At 47.0% G+C, this 26,448-nt stretch overlaps 1 protein-coding gene across 1 annotated transcript in view; it reads right to left on the bottom strand.

Moving 5' to 3' along the window:
- IQCA1 (IQ motif containing with AAA domain 1) overlaps nt 1-26,448 on the bottom strand; it is a 154,701-nt gene that overhangs the window by 25,672 nt on the left and 102,581 nt on the right. Inside the window, exons 13-15 of the mRNA XM_027046990.2 lie at nt 23,400-23,482; nt 14,433-14,540; nt 9,940-10,139 (exon numbers count right to left, since the gene is read on the bottom strand). Of these exons, the coding sequence (XP_026902791.2) occupies nt 9,940-10,139; nt 14,433-14,540; nt 23,400-23,482 (391 nt within the window). The remainder of the gene's footprint in view (nt 1-9,939; nt 10,140-14,432; nt 14,541-23,399; nt 23,483-26,448) is intronic.

A 26,448-nucleotide genomic window follows, 5' to 3' on the forward strand; every position in this document is an offset into this window, starting at 1 on the left:
GAACGGGGCCAGACCCACAGCTGCTGGACCTCAGGGCTTATGTTATTCTTGTTTTCGCCGACGTTGGCAACCTGCCCTCCCAGAGGTTCTCTGCTTACACTCTCTTCAGCTGTGGATAAGCGAATCTGTTTTTCCACACTCCCTCCTTAGTGAGTATTAACAATAAAAAACTCTTTGCCAATTTGTTAATGAAAAATGGTATCCTTTGCTCTTTTAATTTTCATTTAGCAATGATAAGCCTTCATTCAAATTACTCACAGAGAGTTTGAGGTCATGGGCAATTAGATGTAATTAATTCATAATTGAACTTTCCAGAAGTTGCACGGGCTAGTTGACTTCAGTTGCCAGTAGAGGGCTCTTCAGTCCCATCAAATATAACTACAGGTTTTCAGTTACATGTCAAATCTGGAATCAAGACGAATTTCCACCATGCGCTTTTTCAAATTCTGGGAAGCTCTATCAAACAATGAAAGACTTCTTCCATGTGATTTTTATGGCTTTGATCTTTTTTAATCCCGAAAGAAACGCTATCAACATTCTCCATCAGAATTAGATTCTCTTGGGTCAGGATATAATGACTCCATGGTGAAAACGTGTTTGTGTTCGGCACACTTAACTTACTAATATGATTTGCCCAAATGACTCCTGGAAGCTTTGGAAGTTCTCTCCGAAAGTGTGCTATTTTGCTTGCCTTAGAGAAACTGATGAAAAGCCAGGTTACTTTTTTCAGTGGTTGAGTCTCAGTTTACCAAACTGAAAACACCCCGCGTCCATCCATCCATCCACCCACTCACCCTCTCTTCCTTTTTTCTATCGATCCATCCATTTGACCACCACCATCCATCTACAGCCTACCATGCATGCATCTAGCCGTCCACTTAGTCACCATCCATGTGTGCACCCATCATCCGTCTATTCAGTCACCTACCCACCCCCTGCCTTCCTTCCTACCACCTATTCTCCCATCTGTCCACCCACCGACCCACCCACCACCCATCCATCCACCCACCCACCATCCATCCACCCACCCACCATCCATCCACCCACCCACCATCCAACTATTTGCCCTTCCGTCCTTTCTTTTATCTATCCATCCATCTATCCACCCATGTACCATCCATCCATCTACTCACCCACCCACCCTTCCTTTCTTCCATCCATCCATCCACCCATCCACCCATCCATCCATGCATTCCTCCCTCCATCCATCCATCAAACTACCCACCCCGTACCTATTTGCCAAGCATCTGTGATATTCCAAGCTCAGTGGGGGGAGGCAGGAGGGACATGGTGGAGAGTGTATAGTTTCTGTGTCTGAATGAGAGTTGCTGGGCACAGGCAGGCAACCACCAGGGAGCTGTCATGCTGGGGAGGAGTGGAGAGTTGTGAGTTACTCAGGGAGAGGGGAGGCTCACGTTCCGAGACCGTGGTCACTTGGCTTCTGTTTAAACACTTAAAACGTGAAGGCGTTTCGTTCTACATCTCCACTATTTAAAACTAGTGTTTAAATTTTTGATTTCCTTGAATTACAGTCTTTTACGAGATGGCGGAAATTACTTCAAGTCCTCACTGGGTATGAGCTGGGCTAAACCGTAAGTTGATACTCAAAGGACGAGCCGAGGTGTACTAAAGACTCAGGAGACCGGCTGGGCTGGCCCTGTATGAAAAGGAAGGGAAACTGAGGCAGAAGAGAGGACCAGGAGGAGCTGGGATACAGGCACGGTTGATAGACTGTGACAGGTGGGTGCCGTGGGGGGAGTCAGGTCAGTGCTGGCAACACCAACATGTTGATGCTTGGCCGATTATCAGGCTGTAGTCAAAGGGAAGGTGTTTGCATGGTGACAGGCGTCAGGCTTTCAAGCCCTCCGGAATTCTGTCTGGATCCCCTTCTCCTCATCAGCTCACTCCCAGCCACACCGGGGCCAACGGCTTCACGCCAGGCTGCACTGACCGAGCCAGCCTTGGGCAGCACAAGGGTTAATGCGTACGCGCAAGGCCATCTACAGTCTCCACTAACATGTGGCACGTTTTAGCCACATTCAAGGCCTTCCTTGCTTTACGTGTTTCCAAACTGGCTAACGATTCTTTAACGCCTGTGGGTAGACCCTGGTCAAGAGCAGACAGACCCTAGATTTATGGTGATTTACAGCCCACAGAATGCCTGCACGTCCCTTACTGACAGACGACGCTTGGGGCATCCGCGGTCTGGGACCCCCCTTCCATGGGGATGTGGGGACGCTCTGGGGCATCTGCTCAACTTTGCTGTGAACTTAAAACTGTTCTGAAATACAAAGTTCACGCTGAAAAAAAAAAAGGTTGTGACGTGCATGTGGACTCCCTTCTCAGCCTAAACTGTCTCCACAGCAAGTGTAAGGTGACCCATTCAGGATCAAGGTCACCAGCCCCTCCCTTCCTTCATTTTCATACCTGGTGCTCCACCGAGCTCCTAGATTCTGATTCTCTCTCCCACTCTCCTCCCCTGCCCTCTCCCCCTCCTCCCCTTCTCTCCCATGAGCAACTCTGCGTTTTGGGGTCAGGTGTCACGTTTGCTCTATCCGTATTGGATTTCACCTTATGACGGTGACACTCCCACATTTATTACATTTATTCTATATTCGTGTGTTGGGAAAAAAAAAATCATCCACGAATAGCAACTGTGTCTTTGTTTGCGTTATTCATCAGGAGGAATCTGAGCTTCCGTGAGCTACAGAAACATAACTGGCTGGGGTCTCCGTGGCCTGACTCCTGGACCAGCTGTTTGTACCAGCACATCTGGGCGAGATCCCTTGGCAGGCGGCCACAGGCTGTTGGCTGTGAGCCCAACGAGGAGCTCCTGGCGGGTGGTGCCAAGGCACGAACAGCATCACGGCTTCCTTTTGTCCAGACATGCAGGCCGGTGTGGGCCACGTGGCCTGGACCGGATGTGGAGGGTGGGAGGCGGCCTCGCTCCGAGTCGGGCCCTCCCCGGAGGACAGGGAGGGCTCAAGGACCACGGGGAAGAGAAGCCATCTCTCCCCAGACCCAGAGCACAAGACAAGCAGTCCTCTGCCTGGACCTTCCAAGCTCTGCTGGCCTCTGCGCGGCCTTCTCGTGGGAGGTCTGGAGGCTCAGGAGAAGGGGGGATCCGGAAGACGTGGAATCCTGCTGGAGTGCCAACAGCACGCAATAGTTTCCAGTTCTTCGCCTTCTCACGCTGCAATGTCCCCAGCTGACACTCTGCCCCAGGAATGTCCCTGCCCTTGGGTGGGCATGGCTGCCACAGGCCGGGCACGATGGAGGCTTCCCTCCCCCAGAGGCCAGTCGGGAGCCTCTGACAGAGCTGGAGTCAGACGTGGGCTTAAATCCAGATGCCAGCCTCTTTGTTCTTTTGTATTTTGGGTCAAATGAAGCACTCTGAGCTTCGTTGGTTTTTTTTGTGTGTTTTTTTTTTTTTTTTTTTTGGTCTGTAGAATGGAGACTTTAGTTCCTGTCTCATCGGGGATTGGTGCAGTTAAAAATGAAAGTGTGTGTTACGCTCCTTAGCACGTGGCAGGCTCCAGTCCCGTGGAGTCTCTGCTGTTCCTCCGTCCCCGGATTATAAAGACCCGAGGAGGCTGGTGCCTTGCCGTGGTGACTTCTTTCGTCTGCGAAATACGTATTAAATAGTAATCGTTTATCACATTTCTGTCCTTCTTTCTTCTTGAGAGAGAAAGAGAGAGTGCAAGCAGGGGAGAGGGACGGAGGGAGAGGGAGGGAGGATTTTAAGCGGATCCCATACTCGGTGTGGAGCCCGACACAGGGCTTGATCCCGCGACCCTGGGGTCATGACCTGAGCCCAAACCAAGAGTCGGATGCTTAACTGACTGAGCCACCCAGATGCCCCCGCTTATCACATTTCTTAATTGTTAGATACATTTCTAATATTTCCCTGATAAATAGATGTGTATTCTTTCCTGCATATAGCTTTAGCATAAGAGGGAATTTTAGCTAAGTTGCTTACTCATACAACCAACTCAGTTCTTCAAGGAATTCGCTTATCCAAGCTGTTAATCCATGAGAAAGACTGTCTATTTTACATCTGACAGAGACAGAGCACAAGCAGGGGAGGGGCAGAGAGAGGGAGACACAGACTGCGAAGCAGGCTCCAGGCTCCACGCTGTCCGCACAGAGCCCGACGCGGGGCTCGCGCTCACGGACCGCGAGACCACGACCCGAGCTGAAGTTGGACGCGTGACTGACTGAGCCGCCCAGGCGCCCCCTAGAAAAACCGTGTAAAACAAAGGAACCCTCCAAAAGTAATGCTAACAGCACGGATTGGAATCTGTGCCCGTGCAACAAACCAGAGACGCATTTCTGCGGAGCTTTCGCGCATGCAGAGTGTGGTGGGAGGAGCCCAGCAACAGCCACAAGCACAGTCATGAGCGGCTTCCCGAGAGCTGCATGCTTGGCTTTGTAGAGGTTAATTCAGGGATGGGAATTCTTCAGAAGGAGGCATGATAAGTAACAGGGCTTCTGTTATTTCACCTTCTGCAGCAAACGCCGAAGAGCCAGATTCTGCTGTGTGCAAGCCACAGCCCACTCCACGGCTCGCGGACCACAGGAATGCATTATGGCTTCCCGGCCTAGATCTCCTGGCACAGGTATCATTTCCCGCCTCTTTGGTTAATTAAAGCCACATACCTCTTTGCAATGCAGATAGCCCCTCTGTCAGTCATGCCAGGACACGGTGGCCTCACCGCACAGGAGCTTGCGTTGCGTGACTCCCACTCCCGAGACCTTCGTGTCTCTCAGGAATCAGTGATACACACAGTAAAGGTGAGGCTTAACGAGGTGTGTGTCAGGCACAGAGTGCCCTAGGTGGCTAAATACACTGTTTTCCACATTCTGATAGTTTGACGTTCGGCCTTTTGTGGCCTACACAATGTCAGTCCGCGGTGGTTTTAATAAACACGAAGACAGCTTACCCGCTGTCAAGACAACCTCTCAGTAGCAGAAGAAACAATGTCTTGAGCGAGAGAACATCATGATCCTGCCATTGGCTCTGTCCTAGGGTCATGCCAGGAGCAGGGGAGCCATGCGGCAGGAGGGAGAAGAGGCTTACGTCAGCCCTACCTCCGTCCGAGGCAGAATGATGCAGTCATCACGTCTGGAGGCTCACGTCGCAGCACGGCAAGCCAGGAAAATTACTTAAATGCTTTGCGCCTCAGTTTTCGCATCAGCAAAACGGGGATGATGATAGTGTCTACCTCACAAGGTGGTTGTGAGGACTGCACGAGTTAATACGAAACAAGATGCTGGTGAAATGCCGATAGTTTGATATTTATGTGCTTCTGCCTGTTACTTACAATGTCAACGCAGTTAGGTGTTGAGGATGGATGAATTTAGGTGTTTTTTGGGGGCAGGGCAAGAGCGTAGGTTTCTTTTACTTTTCCACGGAAGCACTTGGTGTTTAGAGCTTCGTGGGTAAGTACAGGAGGCCACCAGCCAGGCTGCTGGGCTTTAAGTTCCAACCCGCGTTCAGAGCCTTAGCCGACCTCAGAAAGGTGCCTGCATGCTGGAAGATTCCGAGCTCAGTGGAGAGCAACAGCTGGGAAATTACTAAGCATATACTTTAGCCTTTGCCACATTAAAAGCGCTTGTTAAACACCTCAGGCTTTCCATTTAAGGTTCGTTCAAGTGAAGATGATGTTCTAGGACTCAGAGGTTCACCTTAGGCTAAGGGCAAAAATCAAAATAGACCCACAATCACAAAATGGAAAACAAAACCTCGGCAAGCTCAAGCTGATCAGCCAGTAATTTAACTGCCGGTCAGAACAAAGCCAGCGCATCAACAGCATACCATCCACAATGTCTAACATGCAAAGAAAAATTACTAATGATATGAAGGAACAGCAATATGTGACACACGGTCAGGGAAAAAAGTCAGATAGAAAGAAACTCCAAAGTGCCTTCATATTGGAATTGGCAGACAAGAAATGTAAGCCAATTGTTAAGCTCGAAGACTTAAAGGAAAGGATTGTCATCTTGAATGAACAGATGGAGAATTGCAAGAGAGAAATAAAAACCTGTAAAAATAAGCAAATTTAAACTCTACAACTGAAGGGGCACCTGCGTGGCTCAGTTGGATAAGCGTCCGACTTCGGCGCCGGTCATGACCTCACAGTTTGTGAGTTCGAGCCCCGTGTCGGGCTCTGTGCTGACAGCTCGGAGCCTGGAGCCTGCTTCGGATTCTGTGTCCTCCCCCTCTCTCTGCCCCTCCCCTGCTTGTGCTCTGTCTCTCTCTCTGTCTCAAAAATAAATAAACATTAGATTCTATAACTGAAAAACAAAATATCAAATACAAACAAATATACCCACACGATAGACTTAAGAGCAGATTGGCACCAGTGGAAGGAAAGGTAGGTAGACTTGAATACTGACTAATTGTAATTATCCAATGTGGAAACTAGAGAGAACAAGACCCGGGTGACTTGTAGAACATAATATATACGTACTTGGAGCATCCAAAGGAGAGGAGGGAGAAAGAGGCAGAAAAAATATTTGAGGAAATCGTAGCCAAAATTTCTGAAATTTGGTTTAAAACATATATCTGTGGATTCGGTGATCACAGTGAGCCACACAGCAGTTTAAGTACAAAGAAAAACCGAAAAACACCCAGACCCATTAGGGTGAAACTGAGGAAAAGCAAAGTAAAGAGAAATATTTAACAGCATTCAGAGAATATGACACATCACATCCAGGAGATCAACAATTCGAATTTCTGATAACTGTTAATGAGAAATATGGATGTAAGAAGATGACAGAATAACATCTTTAAAGTGCTGAAAGCAAAAATATAATCCAGAGTTCTGTATCCAGCAAAATGTGCCTTCAAAAATGAAGGTGCTGAACAGACATTTAAAAATCAATCAAAGGAGGGGCGCCTGGGTGGCTCAGTTGGTTAAGCGCCTGCCTCTTGATTTTGGCTCGGGTCATGATCTCACGGTTCGTGGGTTTGAGCCCCGTGTCAGGCTCTGCGCTGATAGCTCTGAGCCTGCTTGGGATTCTCTCTCTCCCTCTCTCTGTCTCTCTGACTTCCCCCTGCTCTCTCTCTCTCTCTCAAAAATAAATACACATTAAAAAAAATCAAATGAAAGCTAAAAAATATTTGTTGCCAGCAGACCTGCACTGAAAAACATGCTAATGAAGTCCTTCAGCTGAAGGGGAAATGACAGCAGGTGGGAGCTTGGATTGGCGAGAGGGATAGAGTGGATGGGTGTAACGTACTTAATTCCCCCCACCTAGTTTCTTTAAAAGACAAATGACTATTTAATGCAAAAATAATACCACTTTTTTTGTGGTGTTTATAACACTTTTAGATGTAAAATCCATGAGAAAAACATAAAGGACAAAGGATAATAAGTGGATTCTATTTTTCTCACATTTTAGGTAAAATAGTACAATATGAGCTCTGTGTCCACGGTGCTAAATTGAAAATACTATTGTAATCCATTGATTAAGACAGAGGAATCGCTAAAAAGACAATACAGGAATCTAAATAAAGTAACAAAAAGTATTGAGTTAACCCAAAGGAAGGCAGGAAAGGACAAACAGAAGAATAAAAGAAGAAATGGGGTGATGGGGAGCAAAGAGCAAAATGGCGGACCTAACACAACTGTCTGAATGACGCATTTAATGTAAATGGAGGAGAGGCTCCAATGAAATGGCATATGTTGTCAGATTGAATAAGAAAGCAAGACTCAACCATGGGCTCTGCACAAGAAATGCGCTTTAACTATGTCCTTTCTTGACATTTTCAAGAAAGCTGATGTGACTCTATTAGTATCAGGCCGGGGAGCCTTCAGGACAAGGAGCACTTCCGGGACAAAAAGAGGCATTTCAACGATAAGATAACTAAACAGCTGGTCACACCAAACCTAACTGTGGGCGCATCTCCTAACAGCGTTTCAACGTCCACGCAGCACAAGCCGACAGAACGGAAGGGAGAAATACAGAGTTCCATGACCACGGTGGGAGGTTGTAACACGCTAGGTCAGTAACTGATGGGACATGTGAACAACAAAAAAATTTAAAAATGAGCACGCAGATCACAGAACAAGAGAAAATATTTGCAATACGTATGTCTGGCAAAGAACTTGTGTCCGGAACGCATGAAGAACTCTTGCAAATCGCAAGACCAACCGTGTAGTGAAAAGTAGGCAAATGCCTTGGACAGATATTTCAAAAAAGAAGTTATACAAGGACCAGACGGTCACCAGAAAATGGCGGCTGTAAAGTTGTGCACAGTTTCCAAAGCTTGCACTTAAAATGTATTAAGGTCTGTGCATTTCACCGTATATAATTTTGACCTTGATAACAATGGTGCAGGAGGGCCAAGAAGAGAAGGACCTAGGTGACCCCGGCGAAGTCACGTGACTCGGTGGCCTTGGGCAAGTTGCTACCCCTCTCAGGGCCCCAGTTTCTTTATCGGTAAACGGGGCGGGGATGGCCTCCTCGCGGGGCCACTGTGAAGGTCCAATGTATGACACAAAGAGGCGAGACAGCTGGTCCGAACGAGGTGCCCTGTTAAATACCTTAGTGGTCTTTCCTCCCCACCCATCTTCTTCCTCTCCCGTCTCCCAGCTCTGGACAATTCTCTCTGTGAATTTCTGCAGGACAAGCGGGGGAGAAAGGGAGAATGGGAAATGTTCTGACCCGACCTACTGCTGGGGACCACGAGGCCGAGAGAACAAAATCCCACCACGATCATGTCCTCCCTATGGCTGTCAGCGTGATGCGGAAAAGGCACCATCCCCTTGGGCAACTTTATGGATAACCGTGCCTCTGAGCCCCCAAGGGCTGAGGCACAGCTCGTACCTCACCCCAGGTATGGGGTCGCCGTGCTGCATGGACACCTTCCCATAGTTAAGCCTGGCTTATCTGGCATGCTCACAACTACGAGTGAATCGAGCAGCATAAAGACGACCTTGAGGTAGTCCACGAAATAAAAACAAAACCCTGTGAAGTTTTAAAACTAAATAGAAATATTCAGTACCAAAATGTTTGAAAACTTGCTAATCCTTGTCTGTATATATGCATGTTTTCTATCTATCTATCTATCTATCTATCATCTATCTATCTATCATCTATCTATCCATTCATCCATCTATCACCTACCTACCTACCTACCTACCTAGCAACATCTATTACCACAATCACTCATATCTAAATTATATCCGAGACTCATTGCTTTTAGGGCTGACAGAACACTTCAGTACCATTTGGTTTGACTGGTTCATTTTGGTGATGTCAGACAGAGACTGGGGGAGGTGGAGAACTTATCTAAGATCACAGAGCTGGGTGGTATATGGGTCTTTTAGGAAACCCTATCCTCCAGCCAGATATCATGGAGCATTTGCTGGCCCCCCCACCCCGAAAACAGTGTGTGTGTGTGTGTGTGTGTGTGTGTGTGGCGGGGGTGAGGGTAAATGTGTGTGTGGGGTAAACGCTCCTGCAGGTTCCTCCTTGTTACCTGTGTGAGAAGCCGATGTGCCCAGGGAACCGGGCCTTGGCGGTTCATGCCACGTGTGGAAGAATATCCCCCCAAAAGGCGAATGACTGATGCCATTATCGAAGGGAGGTGGGCCGGAAATAGAAATTGTGGCTTTCAATTTCAACGACGCACGCAGGCATTTCAGGAAGGACTCCTACGGCAGGAAGAGGCTGGTCTGGATGACACCGAGGGTGTTTATGCAGAGAGAGCAGCTGTTTCTACCTGTCGGAGGCTCGGCCAGAGGCAACGATGAGCTAATTTATAGGAGGGCGCGACGGGGGAGTTGAAGAGAGATGTGTGTGTCAGCCTGAGGAAATCATCTGCGAGGGTCCGCGCTCGCTGGCTTATGGAAACGAGCTGCAGGATTTGACACCGTGATTTGCACGAGGGAGGAGTATTAATTAAGAGCCAAGAACTGCGGTAAATACCTTGAAGACCATATGCAGCATCATTTGGAGGCCATCTTTGCCGGGGTATTTCCCGGCGATGTTGGCTGCGGACAAGTCGAAGAGGTTGGCTCCCGTTTCGGTGCAGATGGCATGGACCAGCATCTTCTTCCCTACCCCAGATGGCCCTGCCAACAGCAGGGATTTCACCAAAGGAGCGTTCTCGTGCACTGTTGTGGAACCTAAAAAAGTCAGAGGCACGGGCTCTAAAATCCCGCTTCAGCAAGTTCTTAGCCCCTCAAGGCTACCCCTCCACTGCGTGACCCCCGTTTCTGCAACAGGGAAGTACGTGTCCAGAGCATTTCTACCCGGAGGCCCACCTTCTGTCTTAGTTGGGCTGTGACACCTTTGATTTGTATGTCAGGGCTCGAGGAGGGGCCAGAGGGTCTCGGTACATGGCTTCCCTGCTGCCCCTCACCCTAGAATACCTCCCCCCCGCCCCCGCCCCGGCCCCAGCTCATCATTTTAAAGGACATTCCTGCAATAACTCACCTCTGGCACTTTTTTAGGGGGGGGCGGGTGTGGATTTCTCTGCTTGTCAGCAGTGGCGCTACATTCTTTGAACGCTTGGGAAAAAGAATGTGGACACACAGCCGCTAAGGAGGGCTGAGAATGTTCATTAGTGATCCTCAGAAGGGAAAGGGGGAAGCTTCCTCGTTCTGCCCGAGGTTCTAGCCTGTAGCAGGGGCAGCCTGACACTTGTTGCAGTGACCCGAGTTCCATGCAGGCATCAGAGGCCCCCACACTGTCCCTGTCCGTCTCCCCCCGGGCCAGAGCGGGACTCGGTTTGACCATCTTCTGTGGTTCTGAACACGCGCGGAGAGCACGCTGGCACTAAGTGATTAGACCACGAACGGAATGAATGTGATCAAACCATCTCCTATCACGTGACTTTGCTTTGCTCAACCTCTGGGCACTTTTCGATCAGCCGTAAATAGACCCATATTGCAATTATTATTGTGCCTTTTTTTTTTTTTTTTTCTTGCCCCTTGTGTCATTGAAAAGATATAGGGAATTTACCGAGTAACCAGAAACATTGTTTTATGGTTACCTAACATAAACTTGGAAACCAGTTTTGAGCAAGTTCTGTTCAAAATGCAATTACAGGGGCACCTGGGGGGCTCAGTTGGGTGAGTGTCTGACTTCGGCTCAGGTCATGATCTCATGGTTCCTAAGTGTGAGCCCCACGTCGAGCTCACTGCTGTCAGCATAGAGCCCCCTTCACGTCCTCTGTCCCCTTTCTCTCTGCCCCTCCCCGGCTCATGCTCTCCCTCTTCCAAAAAAAATAAATAAATAAAATGCACTCACATAAGCACGTGTTATTGGTGGTCAGTGAGGGGTACGGTAACATAATATGATAAAGGAGATGCTGTTTGTCATGCTAGGAGAGGGGCACCATTCCAGGGGTGGTCCGTTCAGTACCCGGTATTGGGGGCTGGTGGCTGGGGGCTGGTGGGGTTCCCATGTGGAAGAGTCAGGGATTGCTGCAGAAGGTTATGGCCAGGACGGGAGCTAAACCTCAGTGGCTGTAACCAGGATGGGAGGCAAATAGTGCTGAGATCCGTGTGAGCCACGGAGGGTTCAGAGAAGAACTTAATCCCGCCTTGGGGGATGGGGGGCTCAGGCCTGACTTCTGGGAGAGGGTGGCCTCGGAAGGGGCCGAGCTGGACCGTGTAGAGACGGGGACACGTGAGGCGAAGCCAGGCGAGGGGGGGCCCCGTAACTGCAGGCCTGGAGTGGGGCTCGGGCAGGTAGTTCTTACTAGCAATGGGGCAGGGGACAGCAAGGGGCTGGGGAGGGAGACTGTGGCCAGCCCTAGGGGTCCCTGGAAGGTGGCTGGCGGCTACAGGTTTGCTAAGGTTGCTGGCTGAAGCCAGGGAGCAGGGAGAGGTCTTGGAAGGGGTGGAGGGAGGACAGAATGGTGCTGAGGGCAGACTCTGAGGAGGGGGCAGCAGGAGGGAAGCCGCAAGGATGGGGGGACCCAGGAGAACATGTGCTGTTCACTCTAGGGAAGCGACCTGCTAGAGGAAGAGGGCGGTCACCAAGGTCACTCAGGGAGGGGAAGGCGGTGGCTTGGGGAGGCCTCTGCAGCCGGGGCTGGTCCCTGGACAGCCCATCCGATGGGCGGGCACGCCTGCCATGGTGTTCACGGCCCTTCCTGCTCATCGCCTTTCAGTGGCAGTTTTTAAAGCTACGCAGAATTCCCAAGAGACAGAGACGTCCAGGATTCTGTGCATTCACACTTTCCAACTCTCGGAGGATGCGAGAATCACAAGGAGGCCAGTGTTCCGTGCCCTTCCTAAACGCAGCTCTGTGACTCCCTACCCCTGGACCCTGAGAAAGTTCCTCAGCATCCTGGAAAGGCTCACTCAGCTGCAAAAGCGGGGACCGAAACGACGTGTGTAAAACTCGTCAGCATGACGTTTCTGCTCCGTGAGCGCCGCCCCCCCTTCCTTTTCTCCCTCTGTGTTCTGAGGGACAGTAATATTTCTGGGAGGGTGAGTGGTGGAATGTGACCAGATGCGTCCTGGGAACTCCCTTATCTGCCCAAGGGGCTTGGAAAGCTCACGCCTCACCCCGGGATCCCTGGCGGAGGCTCTGGGTGCAGAGAGGCCTCACGGTGGGTCCTCAGGGCCTCTGCAGTGGCCCTATTGGCCAGGTCCGGTGGTGACCTGAACAACAGGCCCAAAGAACACACTCCCTCTTGTGACTGGCTACTATTTCAGATCCATGACATTTAAATGAAGCTCTCAAAGGCAGATCTGTGAGCATACTTGCCTGTCTGGCCTGTGTGTGCCTTGCACGCACACACACACACACACGGGTCACGAGGACAAACCCCTGCCCGTTCTGGGGCCCAGGGAGGTCGGCAGCCCATGGGGACGTCAGGCTCCTCATTGACAAAAGGGGGTTCGGTGGGACGCTTCCCGAGCCCCCTTCGTCCGATGCTTCATCACCAGCTTGCAAGCAACATCTATCCCCGTGTATCCTCGAGCCACGGGTCGAACATACCTCCCCTCATTTGTTAGGAGACCCGTGAAAACAACACGCTGCTCCCTGCTGTCCTGTTCTTGGATCACAGCATGATGAAGCCGGAGGGCTCGTGACGTTATTTGCAGGGGCCTCGTAAATATGGCGTGTTTATCTTGTTGGCCCCACATCAGGCTGACCCTCCAAGTATACATGCTTATTTAGGACGTAAATTTTATGTGTGAAATTTATGTTGACTCCCCCAATCCCATTTACTACTTCTGACAGAGGAACGAGCTATTTCTTCCCAGTACATTTAAGTCAAAGTGGAACAATATTATAAGTGCCTAAACCACCCCCCATACCATTTATTTATTTATTTATTTATTTATTTATTTATTTATTTAAAAAAATTTTTTTCGAGACAAAATGAGTGGAGGGGGGCAGAGGGGGAGAGAGAGAGAGAGAGAGAGAGAGAGACAGAGAGAGAGAGAACCCTAAGCAGGCTCCAAGCTGAGCTTGGACCCCAACTCAGGGCTCCATCTCCTGAACCGTGAGGTCATGACCTGAGCCGAAATCAAGAGGCGAAGTGACTGCACCACCCAGGCGCCCCTCCCATACCATTCAAAAGCCAGTTAAATGAAACATGGTTTCTATTTCGGAATTGTCATCAGAGCAAAGCCTGGCTGGGGCTCCGACCTCTGCCCCGGATGACTCAGGTCATGCACATAAAAAACGTCATAAAATAATAACAGCTAATGAGAGCAGCAGGTTTCTCTGTTGACTCGCCTGCACCTGTTGGCACACCGCAGGACTCTGGTCCGCCGATCCGAACAATCACGATCGAATCTTAGTTAGCGGCCATCAGTGGAAACCGGCGGAGCCTTGATCCTTCGGATCCACGAAATACACTTCTCACTGACTCGCCAAAGGCCGGCTTTGTTAAGGACCTCATAACGGAAGCCTATGTCTAGAAGGCAAGCCTGATGTTAGCCCTTCGTCTAATTTGATTAATTTTTTTTTTAAATTTTTTTTTCAAAGTTTTTTATTTATTTTTGGGACAGAGAGGGACAGAGCATGAACGGGGGAGGGCCAGAGAGAGAGGGAGACACAAAATCGGAAACAGGCTCCAGGCTCCGAGCCATCAGCCCAGAGCCTGACGCGGGGCTCGAACTCACGGACCGCGAGATCGTGACCTGGCTGAAGTCGGACGCTTAACCGACTGCGCCACCCAGGCGCCCCTAATTTGATTAATTTTAATTGCAGGTGCCGGCTTCGGCTTTTATCTCTCCGCATGACTGCCGACAGGACCTTCAGCCCAGAATGTCAAGCAGGCACCCCAAAGCGGTGCCGGCGTGTGCTCTCCGGGGCGCGCTATCGCAACAGAGAGACCCTCGGTCAAAATCCTCAGTAGGAAGAGTTCAGCCAGGAAGATGCTACCCAAGTCACCAAGCAGGGCGTCCCTGCTTCTAAGAGAAGCATAACGGGGCTTGTAGAGTCTTTACCTAGAGGCAAGATCCCGTACAGGGCGATGAGCTGTCTCACATCCAGGAGCGAAGGCATGGGCTCTATGGATACCCGGCGAAGAGTGGTCCCCAAGTAACTGTACTCTCCTGGGGGGAAAGAGACAGAGGATAAGGACCTGGGAGGCTGTACTGCTCTGAGCCGCATCAGTTTGGCCCTGGTGAAACTAACGCAGAATACACGCTCAACATGTCGGGGCAAATACAATGGTGTTACGGAGAGTCGTGATGAAGAACACCTCTTTTCTCAGACGGAGGCTTGAGAAAAGCCAGGCCTCCCGGCTGCAGTGACTGGGGAGTCTCTCGAGCCTGACGCTAACCCCCTCGCATTTCTAAAGATTACCTTTGCGTGTTGAACACGTGAGGTGGCACAGAGTTCCAAGATGCAGGACAAAGTGCACAAGAATGTGGTGGCTTTTTATTCGGTTTCTAGGTGGAGCAACTGTGTCTAACACTTGCACAAACTTTAAAAGTAAATTATTTAAGGTCAACGTGGAATTTGTACTGGAGCAGGTGTGCATCTGAACTGAAACGCAATCCTTGGAATGGAAGGAGTCTAATTTAGGACAAATGGAAACATCTCTTTTGGAGGGCAATATTCATTTACATTTTTATCATTTGCAAAGGATTACCAAAGGAATAATAATAGAAATAAATCTTTACAGGTTTAATTAGAAGGCATCAAAGGTCTTAATTGTAACTCGTCGTAAATCTGAAGTGTTATCTTCTAACTAATTTGGATAAGGTCACCAAGAAAATTAGTTTGCCCGTCTCCATTTGTCATGAGGAGGGACCTTTACATGCTTGTGCGTTTCTCTCTTGATGTGCACCAGAGTCTGAAGGAAAAATATTCAGTGCATGAGTCACAGTGTCTTGATCGTTTTTGTCTCTGATGTTTGCTTTCGATAAGAAGGATCTTGCAGAGCTCTGCATGTGATATGCGTGTGTCAAATATAATGCGCTCTCATGTGTGTGAAGGAAGAGAAGCTTTAAACAAGCATTTTCGAATGCTAAGAAAATTAGAATTAAAACCCAGCTAATGATGGCTGTTTTGTTGTGCAGGGCAGGCTTTCAAAGCTTCCACGTGACAAAAAGTCCTTGGCAAGGACAGTGGGTATTGGTGGAGAGAGTGAGTGATAATGAAAGCTTCTACTGCGGCGTCCGATCCCCATGCTTTTTAATGAGCAGGTAATAAATAGAAGAGTGGTTAATTTCGCCTTCACTAGAGCAGGAAGAGATCCTGTAGCCACCATTAAATCCAGTGCTTATTGCTATAAACATGACATTAGAGGTGATCTGAAAGTGACCCCAATTTTCCCGCTTAAATAAATCCACATTAATATCCAGATGCACCATATTTTCTAGAACCTCACAGACTTTATTCAGACACATCATATTAAATTGAATTACTGAGGGGCGCCTGGGTGGCTCAGTCGGTTGAGCGACCGACTTCGGCTCAGGTCATGATCTCATGGTTTGTGAGTTCGAGCCCCGCGTCGGGCTCTGTGCTGACAGCTTGGAGCCCGAAGCCTGCTTCAGAGTCTGTGTCCCCCCCAACCCCGTCTCTGCCCCTCCTCCACTCGTGCTCTGTCTCTGTCTCACAAATAAATAAACATTAAAAAGAATTTTAAATTGAATTAGTGAGTGTTGGTTCTGATGGAGAGAAGGACACACTAGCCCTGGCTGCCGGCCAGGTGTTGAGACTCAGCTCCAAAGTGTGTCGCTGAGTTTTGCTGTTGCCCAGCGTGGAAGCCATAAACACTCCCCATCTATTCAGGCAGAACTTGGAAACTTCAGGATTTCCCTGCACAGATAGCAGGTCTTCTGCCAGAGAGGGAGGAAGGAAATGGTGGATGAAAAGGTGTGTTAGGTACAAGGCATGCACGAGGGCAAAAAACCTACACCAGTGGACGGAGAAGACACAGGGAATGCGTGTCCTTAAAATTCCTATGTTGAAATCCAGATCTCCAACATCTCCGAATGTGACCCCGTTTGGAAATAGGGCTGATGCAGAGAGAACGAGCGAAGGGGAGGTCGTCAGGGCAGATCCCAGGCCCATATGGCGGGTGTCCTTTATAAATTGGGGAAATGCGCACACGGACGCGCACTCAGAAAGGGCGCGTGAAGATGGTCGTGGGGACGGGAGGGCAGTGTGGCAGCCAGGCGGGAGGGCTGGCAGTCAGGAGCAGGACCGACGCGGGGCTGGGGAGGGGTGGGCGCACGGAGGCCCCAGCAGAGCGCCAGCTTCTTGAGTCCTTGGGAGGACACAGCCCCTATGACATCCTGATCTGGCACTTGTGGCCTCCAGACTGGAGCGGATACGTGTCTGCTGTTGAGCCCCTTGGGTTGTGACAGCTGTTATAGCAGCCGCAGCAAACCAGTGTGGAAGGAGTAAAATAATGGGAGAGAAGACGGGCATAATAGCGTTAAAAGAAAATCATGAGAAACAAGAAAATATTTAGGGTGGATCAGCCTCTAAAATTTCCACTTTACCCCACACAGCATTAAAAAGAGTATGAAAGGGGCGTCTGGGTGGCTCAGTCGGTTAAGTGTCGGACTCTTGGTTTGGGCTCAGGTCGTGATCTCATGGTTTTTGAGTTCGAGCCCCGTATCGGGCTCTGTGCTGACAGTGTGGAGCCTGCTTGGGATCCTTGCTCTCTCTGTGTCCCTCCCCTGTTCTCGAGCACGTGCTCTCTCTCTCCCTCTCAAAATAAGTAAATAAACTAAAAAAAAAAAAAAAAAAAAAGAGTAGGAAGAACAAGAACAGAGCAATTTATAGCAAGTACTAGCTTCCTAAATATGTTCCTCAGGGACAAGGACTGGAGGCCTGGAACAGACACTGCTGGTCAGTGTTTGGGCCTCCCCCCAACCCCCGAGCACAAGGACATCCTGCTACCCCCACCCCGACTCTGTCAGGGGCGCACACGGCACCATCTCCTAACGACAAGGATGGGGACACGGGCGACGTGGTTAAAATTCAGTGGTGCTGACTTGTTTATGAACGTTACGTTGGATGCGGGCCACCCAGCTTCCGGAACGAGGTCAGCAGACAGACTGCTCCAGGTTGACTTTGTATTGGGACAGGCCGGCCAAGACCGTGCACCTGCTGGGTTATCACCTGCTCCGAAGCTTTGGGGGGGGGGCGGCGTTTCATATGTAAATATTTCAGTCATACCTTCCCAGATGGGACGCGGAGAGCCTGCTGGGCGTTCCCATCTGTAGGGCAGGCTCTGAACTCCAAGGAGAGTTTGAGAAACACTAACTCTGACTTTGGGTCAAAGTTTTTCCCAAATGCAGTTATCGAATGCTGCAGGATGGGACAGGAAAACTTAACTTAGGGGAACATTAATTTGTATTTGTTCTTCCTGTATTTGGCCCTTAAGCAGTGGCCACCCTCTCGGTGCTCCGTGCTTCTGTGACGTGCACTGGTGGGGGGAGGGCCACAAAGACACCATGAAGTCACCAGCCCTCCGAATGGCAACCCCCGAGCGTGCCAGAGACGGGGCGAGAACGCCACCACCACCAACAGCAGGACACTCTAACTCTGTGCCAAGCATGGCCCCGAATGCCATCACCCAATTCATTAAATACTCACAGTGATTTGATGGGGTTGGAGCTGTTAATGTTCCCACAATTGTGGAAACTGAGGCACAGAAAGATTACACAAAGGACACGTATCCTTCAGAAGGTGAGGGGTAGGGGAGGAGATGTTTCTGTCTTTCACATTTTTTTTCTCTTAAAGCCACATGTGCTGACTTTTTAAAAATCTTATTTACTTATTTTGAGAGACAGAGCGAGAAAGTGCATGCCTACATGTGCGCTTATGGGGGAGGGCCAGAGAGAGAGGGAGAGAGAGGATCCCAAGCAGATTCCCTAGGTGGGGCTTGATCCCACGACTCCAAGATCATGACCTGAGCTGATATTAAGAGTTGGACACTCAACCGACTGAGCCACCCAGGCACCCCTTCTGTGTTGACTTCATTCATTCTTGTATCATTATAATTTATTTTCTAAAATGATTTTTTCTCTTTATCTCTACTATTCCTTGAGTTTTGTGATCTCGTTTCTGAGTTTTTCTAATTCCATGTTATGTATTCTTACATTTTGTCTGTAATTTTCTTTTTTTTAATAAAAAATATAATTTATTGTCAAATTGGTTTCCATACAACACCCAGTGCTCATCCCAAGTTCTTAATGTACATTAGCTTGCTTGAAAGAGTGGGCTCCATTTACACCTGCTTTACAGGGCATGTCTTTAAACAAAAAAAAAATTTTTTTAACAAAAAATTTTTTTTAACGTTTATTCATTTTTGAGGGACAGAGAGAGACAGAGTGCAAGTGGGGGAGAGATACAGAGAGAGGGAGACACAGAATCCAAAGCAGGCTCCAGCCTCTAGGCTGTCAACACAGAGCCCGACGCGGGGCTCGAACCCACGAACTGTGAGATCATGACTTGAGCTGAAGTCGGACGCTCAACCAATGGAGCCACTCACGAGCCCAGGCATGTCTTTTTGTGATGTTCATTTGTTCCTTATTCTTTCTTTTTGCTAGAAACTTTGCATGGGCTTTGACCTTGGACGTTTCCACTGCTGACATTTATGTGAGGAAACATTTCTATACTTTTAGAGGGAAGTTTGGCTCAGGATAGCTTTTGAAATGTCACAGAGCCCCCTCTGTGACATGGTGTGCTTGTTTTGAGGCGGGCAAACTGGCTCCGGCTGTGGTTGCTGGCCTGGCCCCCTGCGCATCCCCGTGAGTGCCCGAGGCTTATTTTGGCATTCCTCTCTTCTGTGTCCCTGGTGGCTTGTACTTTGGGGTTGGAGGGGAGACCTCGTCACTTAGTTTTGATGTAAATGTCTGTGGGTTTTTGTTTTTGCTCCCTGGCTGCTATTTTTATGTGGGGATTTGGGACCATCCGCTGCCATCTTTCAAGCTAAAGATCTCACCTGGGAAAAAATAAGGAAAACATGGAAAAAGCCCTTGTGGCATTTGACTGATTTTGTTAGACTGTGTCACCGTCATTTGAGGTCACTCTTAAGTGTCTGACTGCATTCACTTTGGCCTTAGGTGTCATAAAGATGCTGCCCGGAAACTGACAGAGAGATCATTGTAAAGACGGATAGGAAATCGTCAAGAAGGGGAGAAATATTTCCCTTAATTTATTCTTGGAGACTCTACCTTGTGCCACTGTCTAAACTCTGGAAATTCAGTGCTGAACAGAAAGACACAATGTCACAGGAGAAAGCAGACAAGAAGTCAGAGATCTCAACAAGTAAAGAGGCAGGGTTATGTTAAAAACGTCATTTTTTTGTATTAATGGAATTAACAGAACACAATCAAGGGAATCTAGGAGAAGACCCTTTGGTAATCGAACAAGAAATACACAAAATAAACAGAAACCCAATACACATTTCAGTATATATTCTGGTAAAATTCTTATACTATTAGGAAATACAAATGCTCCCCCAAGCCCTCTTTCTTTTCTTTCCTTCCTTTCCTTCCTTCTCCCTCCCTCCTGCCCTTTCTCTTTCTTTCTTTCTTTTTCTTTCTTTCTCTTTCTTTCTTTCTTTCTTTCTTTCTTTCTTTCTTTCTTTCTCTTGCTTTCTTCCTCCTTTCTGCCTGCCTTCCTTCCTTCCTTCCTTTCTCCTTTCTGTCTTTTTCTCTTTCTTTCTTTCTTTCTTTCTTTTTTTCTTTCTTTCTCTTTCTTTCTTTTTCTTTTCTTTCTCTTTCTTTCTTTCTTCCTTCCTTCCTTCCTCCTCTCTTCTTTCCTTCCTTCCTTCCTTCCTTCCTTCCTTCCTTCCTTCCTCCTTTCTTTCTTCTTTCTTTCTTTCTTTCTTTCTTTCTTTCTTTCTTTCTTTCTTCCTCCTTTCTTCCTTCCTCCTTTCTGTCTTCTTTCTTTCTTTCTTTCTTTCTTCCTCCTTTCTTCCTCCTTTCTTCCTTCCTTCCTTCCTTCCTCCTTTCTGTCTTCCTTCCTTCCTTCCTTCCTTCCTCCTTTCTTTCTTTTTTTCTTTCTTTCTTTCTTCTTTCTTTCTTTTTTTCTCTCTTTCTTTCTTCTTTCTTTCTTTCTTTCTTTTTCTTTCTTTCTCTTTCTTTCTTTCTTTCTTTCTCTTGCTTTCTTCCTCCTTTCTGCCTGCCTTCCTTCCTTCCTTTCTTCCTTCCTCCTTTCTGTCTTCCTTCCTTCCTTCCTCCTTTCTTTCTTTCTTTCTTTCTTTCTTTCTTTCTTTTTCTTTTCTTTTTCTTTCTTTCTTTCATTCTTTCTTTCTTTCTTTCTTCCTTCCTTCCTTCCTTCCTTCCTCCTCTCTTCTTTCCTTCCTTCCTTCCTTCCTTCCTTCCTTCCTTCCTTCTGTCATCCTTCCTTCCTTCCTCCTTTCTTTCTTCTTTCTTTCTTTCTTTCTTCCTCCTTTCTTCCTTCCTTCCTTTCTTCCTTCCTCCTTTCTGTCTTCCTTCCTTCTTTCTTTCTTTCTTTCTTTCTTTCTTTCTTCCTCCTTTCTTCCTTCCTTCCTTCCTTCCTCCTTTCTGTCTTCCTTCCTTCCTTCCTTCCTTCCTCCTTTCTTTCTTTTTTTTCTTTCTTTCTTTCTTCTTTCTTTTTTTCTCTCTTTCTTTCTTCTTTCTTTCTTTCTTTCTTTCTTTCTTTTTCTTTCTTTCTCTTTCTTTCTTTATTTCTTTCTCTTGCTTTCTTCCTCCTTTCTGCCTGCCTTCCTTCCTTCCTTCCTTTCTGTCAGTCTTCCTTCCTTCCTTCCTCCTGTCTTTCTTTTTCTTTTCTTTCTTTTTCTTTCTTTCTTTCTTTCTTTCTTTCTTTCTTTCTTTCTTTCTTTCTCTTTCTTTCCCTTCCTTCCTTCCTTCCTTCCTTCCTTCCTTCCTTCCTTCCTCCTTTCTGTCTTTCTCTTTCTTTCCCTTCCTTCCTTCCTTCCTTCCTTCCTTCCTTCCTGTCAGTCTTCTTTCTTTCTTTCTTTCTTTTTCTTTTCTTTCTCTTTCTTTCTTTCTTTCTTTCTTCCTTCCTTCCTTCCTCCTCTCTTCTTTCCTTCCTTCCTTCCTTCCTTCCTTCTGTCATCCTTCCTTCCTTCCTCCTTTCTTTCTTCTTTCTTTCTTTCTTTCTTTCTTCCTCCTTTCTTCCTTCCTTCCTTTCTTCCTTCCTCCTTTCTGTCTTCCTTCCTCCTTTCTGTCTTCCTTCCTTCCTTCTTTCTTTCTTTCTTTCTTTCTTTCTTTCTTCCTCCTTTCTTCCTTCCTTCCTTCCTTCCTCCTTTCTTTTTTTCTTTCTTTCTTTCTTCTTTCTTTCTTTTTTTCTCTCTTTCTTTCTTCTTTCTTTCTTTCTTTCTTTCTATCTTGAAAAAGAGAGTGCACTGAGGGGTAGAGAGTGGGGCAGGGCGGGGGGGGGGGGCGGGAGGAAGATAGAGAGAGAATCCCAAGCAGGCTCTGCATTGTCAGTGCAGAGCCCAATGCAGGGCTCAAACCCACCAAGTGTGAGATCATGACTGGAGTAAAAATCAAGAGTCGGATGCTTAGCCGACTAAGCCACCCAGGTGCCCCATGTGGCTTTATTTCAAAGGGATCACATTAATCACTTTCTGATCAGAGGGAAATGTCAATCTCCTTGTTCCTACAGGCCAAACATAGGTCAGTGTATAACATCAGAATGAATAAGATGGAAATTGATTATAATACAATAAAAAAGAGAGAATCCATGTTTCTACACTGACAATTTCAAAAAGGGTAGGAAGGAACAATTTCAAAAAGGGTAGGAAGGAAATTTCTTCCTAGAGGAATGGCACCTTCTAAACATAGAACAGAAGACAGAAATAGAACATTCCCATTTTACAGCTACCCTATGGATAGCTGCAGCTATCGACGTAGGCAAAACTCATCAGTGGTTGATAAAACCTTTAAACCAGTTGGGGACAGAATCTCCAGAGCCTCAAAGACTCCCCACTACAGGTTGTTCATTAACTACCAGGGGGAACATGAAGCTTGACAGTGGAGAAATCTGGGGAAAAGCACTTTGGCCAGTGATGAAATGTAACGCCCCCAGAGATGGGACACTACGGGCCCTCATCGTGCAACTCTGAGGACACAATATCACCTATGAAGTCTTCCTACCAAAAACAGTCTCCCCCGAATCAAGTCATGAGGAAACCCATCAAACCACCTCTGTTGAAAAACAGTCTGTAAAACAGCCCAGACTCTGACAGGGTCAGCGGCGTGAAAGACGTCAGGTTGGAAGGTATTCCAAATTAAAGGGGCAAAGATATGAACACCGCATCCACAGTCCTTGACTGGATGTTGGATTCAGAAAGACAAAAACTTATGAAGGCATCACATCTCAGTGATGCCAAGTTGTCTGAGTGTGATTATCCTTTCGTGGTTATGTGGGAGAATGTCCTAGTTCATGGCATGTGCGAGAAAGTGAAAATCATACCTGCGTTAGGGTGCTGGCATTTCAAATAGTTTTAAGCTTTAAGTGTGTTTTCAGGTCATCGTGTTGTTTTTTAAAAATTAAGAGAAAACCTTAGTTGAAGATGGTGTCAACAAATGTCCCTCCTCCTTCCTTCCAGTGACCTGTGTGGCGGCCCCTTCTGGAAGGAATTCCTCCCGTAAGAATTGTGCGTTCAAGTTCCAGGTGCTGCCCCCTGGGGCATTTTGTTTCAACACGAAAATACGAACAAGTCTTCATTTCCTCAACATAGCTTATTCCAGACAGAATGCCGCAGGGAACTTTGCGAGTAGGTTCAAAAACCTCCCTCCACCACATGAGGGGGGAGAGCTGGACCTATTAGCTCACAGCATGGAATGAATTCAAATCCATTCCATTAGACAAAAATCTACTCCGAGCCTTGGGCCAGGTTTTGGTTTGGGCAAAAACCACCAAGGAAACATTATTCCAGCTGTTGGGACCTCAAAACCCGAGGGGCTACACATGCGACCCAGACATGCGTAATTCTTGGTGTACCTTACCGATGTAATCGGAGAGGTTAACGTTCAGAGCTTGGATCAGCAACCCTTCTTCCACCAGCTCCTTGTACAGAGACTCAATGGTCCTGGTGACAAAGCAGAGGAGCTATTCCATGAGCAGACACATAAAGTCAGCATTTCTGTTAATCATCACACATGCAGAGAACTTTCACCAGACCTATTCCTATGCACATTTGTGTCTATGCAACTAAGCTGGTGTTTGGAAACATTGCTACAATTGAGGGACACATCAGGCTTCGAAAACAATACTTTTGCTCATCCACATGCACGTCGGACGTTTCCCATTAATAAGAATTATATCTGTGGGCATCTGAGACCAGCTACAGCTTCTGCAGTCTGCCCTTTCATGAATCCTTGGTATGGCACAAATATGAATTAGAAATTGCCCTATAATAGCAGTGCGATGGGCCCACGATTATATATTCAGTTAGCATCTGCAAGCCACAGCAGATCATTAATCCTTTGTGCAACTGATGTTTCCTTTTAACCCAACAGCATAAGACTTCAAAAGAAATACCTATAAAGAACAAAGGCTCAGAGGGGAACTAATTCTATTCTGAAAGATGAAATGTCTAACGCAGTGGGGGTGATGATTTTTTTAGGAGGATATTATACTTTTCCATAGTGTTTACAGATGTCAACCCACTACTCTAACAGGGCCTTGGGCATATAGCCAGTGCACTGGTAATTTAGAGTAATTGAAGAAAAAAATCAAGACAGTATCCCACTTAGTAAGTGAACGTCCCAGTGAAATTAACTGGGGCTTGGCTTATAGGAATTCAGGTAGGTCAAGCTCACATATTGAGTACAGTCCTTTGAGATGTCTCATCTATTCCCTTTTCATTTCTAGAAGCTTTATTCTTTAGTTCTACCCTAGTCTTTCTTTAGAATGAGGAATTGTAAATATAACTATATTTAACCAGTTCTTTGTTCTACGATCCAGGTTAGGGTGATAAAGAATTCTCAGTTATATTTAAGCCAAATACCATTCGGATACATGTTAATTCAATGACCCCAATCTTTGACTGACTGCAATTTTGCTCTTTCAAATATATTTACAATAGTGTTTAAATGAAAAGTGTTTAAAATTCTGCTGTGAATTAAGGCTTAGGTGTAATGGTACTTGGGATAACAGTATCTGACCTGTATCAAGGAGGCACTAACTGTAGTTTTCCAACTAGAATACTTATTTGATATAAACATATAATATATGCATAAAATATTTAACATAACATTGAAGATTCTCCAAAACAATCAGAACAAAATATATTAAGAAGCCCGGGACACAAACCCGTATTTCGATCTTTCCAGTGAAACGAATTCTGTTATGGAATAAAAAAAATTTTCAACTTTAAACCTACCTTAAATAGGGTAAAAACACTGGTTTCTATTAACTTCATGAGAGAAACGGAAGTTGTCTTCCTGTGTCTTGGCAAAATTAGCCCTAGTCTAGAGACACAGGCTTGTCCAAAATTGAAATGAAAAATCTTCCAGGAATGAGACGACCAGATCCTTCTGTGCCTTTGTGTCAGGGCTCCAGGCACGTGCACCAGCTCTGGCCTCCACTTCCTTCTGGATGGTTCTAAGGGCTTCCTTTCTCATGGGTCTTCTCTCAAACAGAGTTTGGGAATGTATCCCTGCTACCCAGGGGAGGACTAGGAAACACCCCAAACAGGGAGCAACACGTAGTATCCGTTAACAAAACCCACGGGAAGAAAGGTAATCCTTCAAAATGATTTCTTTTTCTTTTAATGTTTATTTATTTTTGAGGGGGGTGGGCAGAAAGAGAGGGAGACTGAGGATCCCAAGCAGGCTCCGTGCTGTCAGCACAGAGCCCGATGTAGGGCTCAAACTCACGAACCTTGAGATCATGACCTGAGCCGAAGTCGAACACTCAACCAACTGAGCCACCCAGGAGCCCCTCAAAATGATTTCTGACATTCACTTATTAGGTATTTAATTTAATTCAATTTTACTTTTATTTGTTTATTTAACTGAAGTGTAATTGACATATAATATCCTACTAGTTTCATATGCATTTCATAGTGATTGAATATTTACATACATTACAAGATGATCGCCATGATAAGTCTAGGCACCATCCATCACCATACGAAGTTAGTACAATATCATTGACTGTACTCCCTGTGTTGTATGTTACATCCCCGTGGCTTATGTGTAACTGGAAGTTTGTACCTCTGGATCCATGTTACCCATTTTACCTGACCCCCAACCCTCCCCCATCCGGTGACCACTAGCTTGCTTCCTGTATCGATAGTCTGTTTCTGTTCTGTTGTGTTTGTTTTATTTTGTTCCTTAGATTCCACTACATTCCTTGGAAATATCTGAAAACCTAAGTCCCATTTATTTCCAATGTTAAAGCACCGAAGGGCCATTTCAGCTTAAAAATGAGCATTTAAAATGGTTCATGAAGGGGCGTCTGGGTGGCTCAGTGGGTTTCAGCTCAGGTCATGATTCACGGTTTGTGGGATCGAGCCCCCTGTTGGGCTCTGCCCTGATGGTGTGGTTCTGATTCTCTCACCCCCTCAAAATAAATTAATAAATAAGCTTAAAAAATAAAATGATTCATGAGTATCGACATTTGGCCAGCGGAGCTCAAGGAAATGGAAATATCCCTTGATGAGACAAATCCTCTTCCTTTCCTTCAATGAGTATTTAGGAAGTGCCTCAGTGGGTGGGGCCCAGGACAGGGCAGGACACAGGAACTGTCTCTGCCCTGAAGGGGTCTAAATATTCCCTCAAAAGTTGGATCAGGATGCTATTTCTTAAACAAATTCTTAAGAACCCCACGATTTTAATTTTTATTTTATTTTGTTTTGTTTTGTTTTATTTTATTTTAACATTTATTCTGTTTTGAGAGACAGAGAGAGACAGCATGAGTGGGGAAGGGGCAGAGAGAGGGAGACAGAATCTGAAGCAGGCTCCAGGCTCCGAGCTATCAGCACAGAGCCCGATGTGGGGCCTGAACTCACAAACTGTGAGATCATGACCTGAGCCGAAGTCGGACGCT

The sequence above is a fragment of the Acinonyx jubatus genome, chromosome C1 (assembly GCF_027475565.1).
Source record: "Acinonyx jubatus isolate Ajub_Pintada_27869175 chromosome C1, VMU_Ajub_asm_v1.0, whole genome shotgun sequence".
Lineage (NCBI taxonomy): Eukaryota > Metazoa > Chordata > Mammalia > Carnivora > Felidae > Acinonyx > Acinonyx jubatus.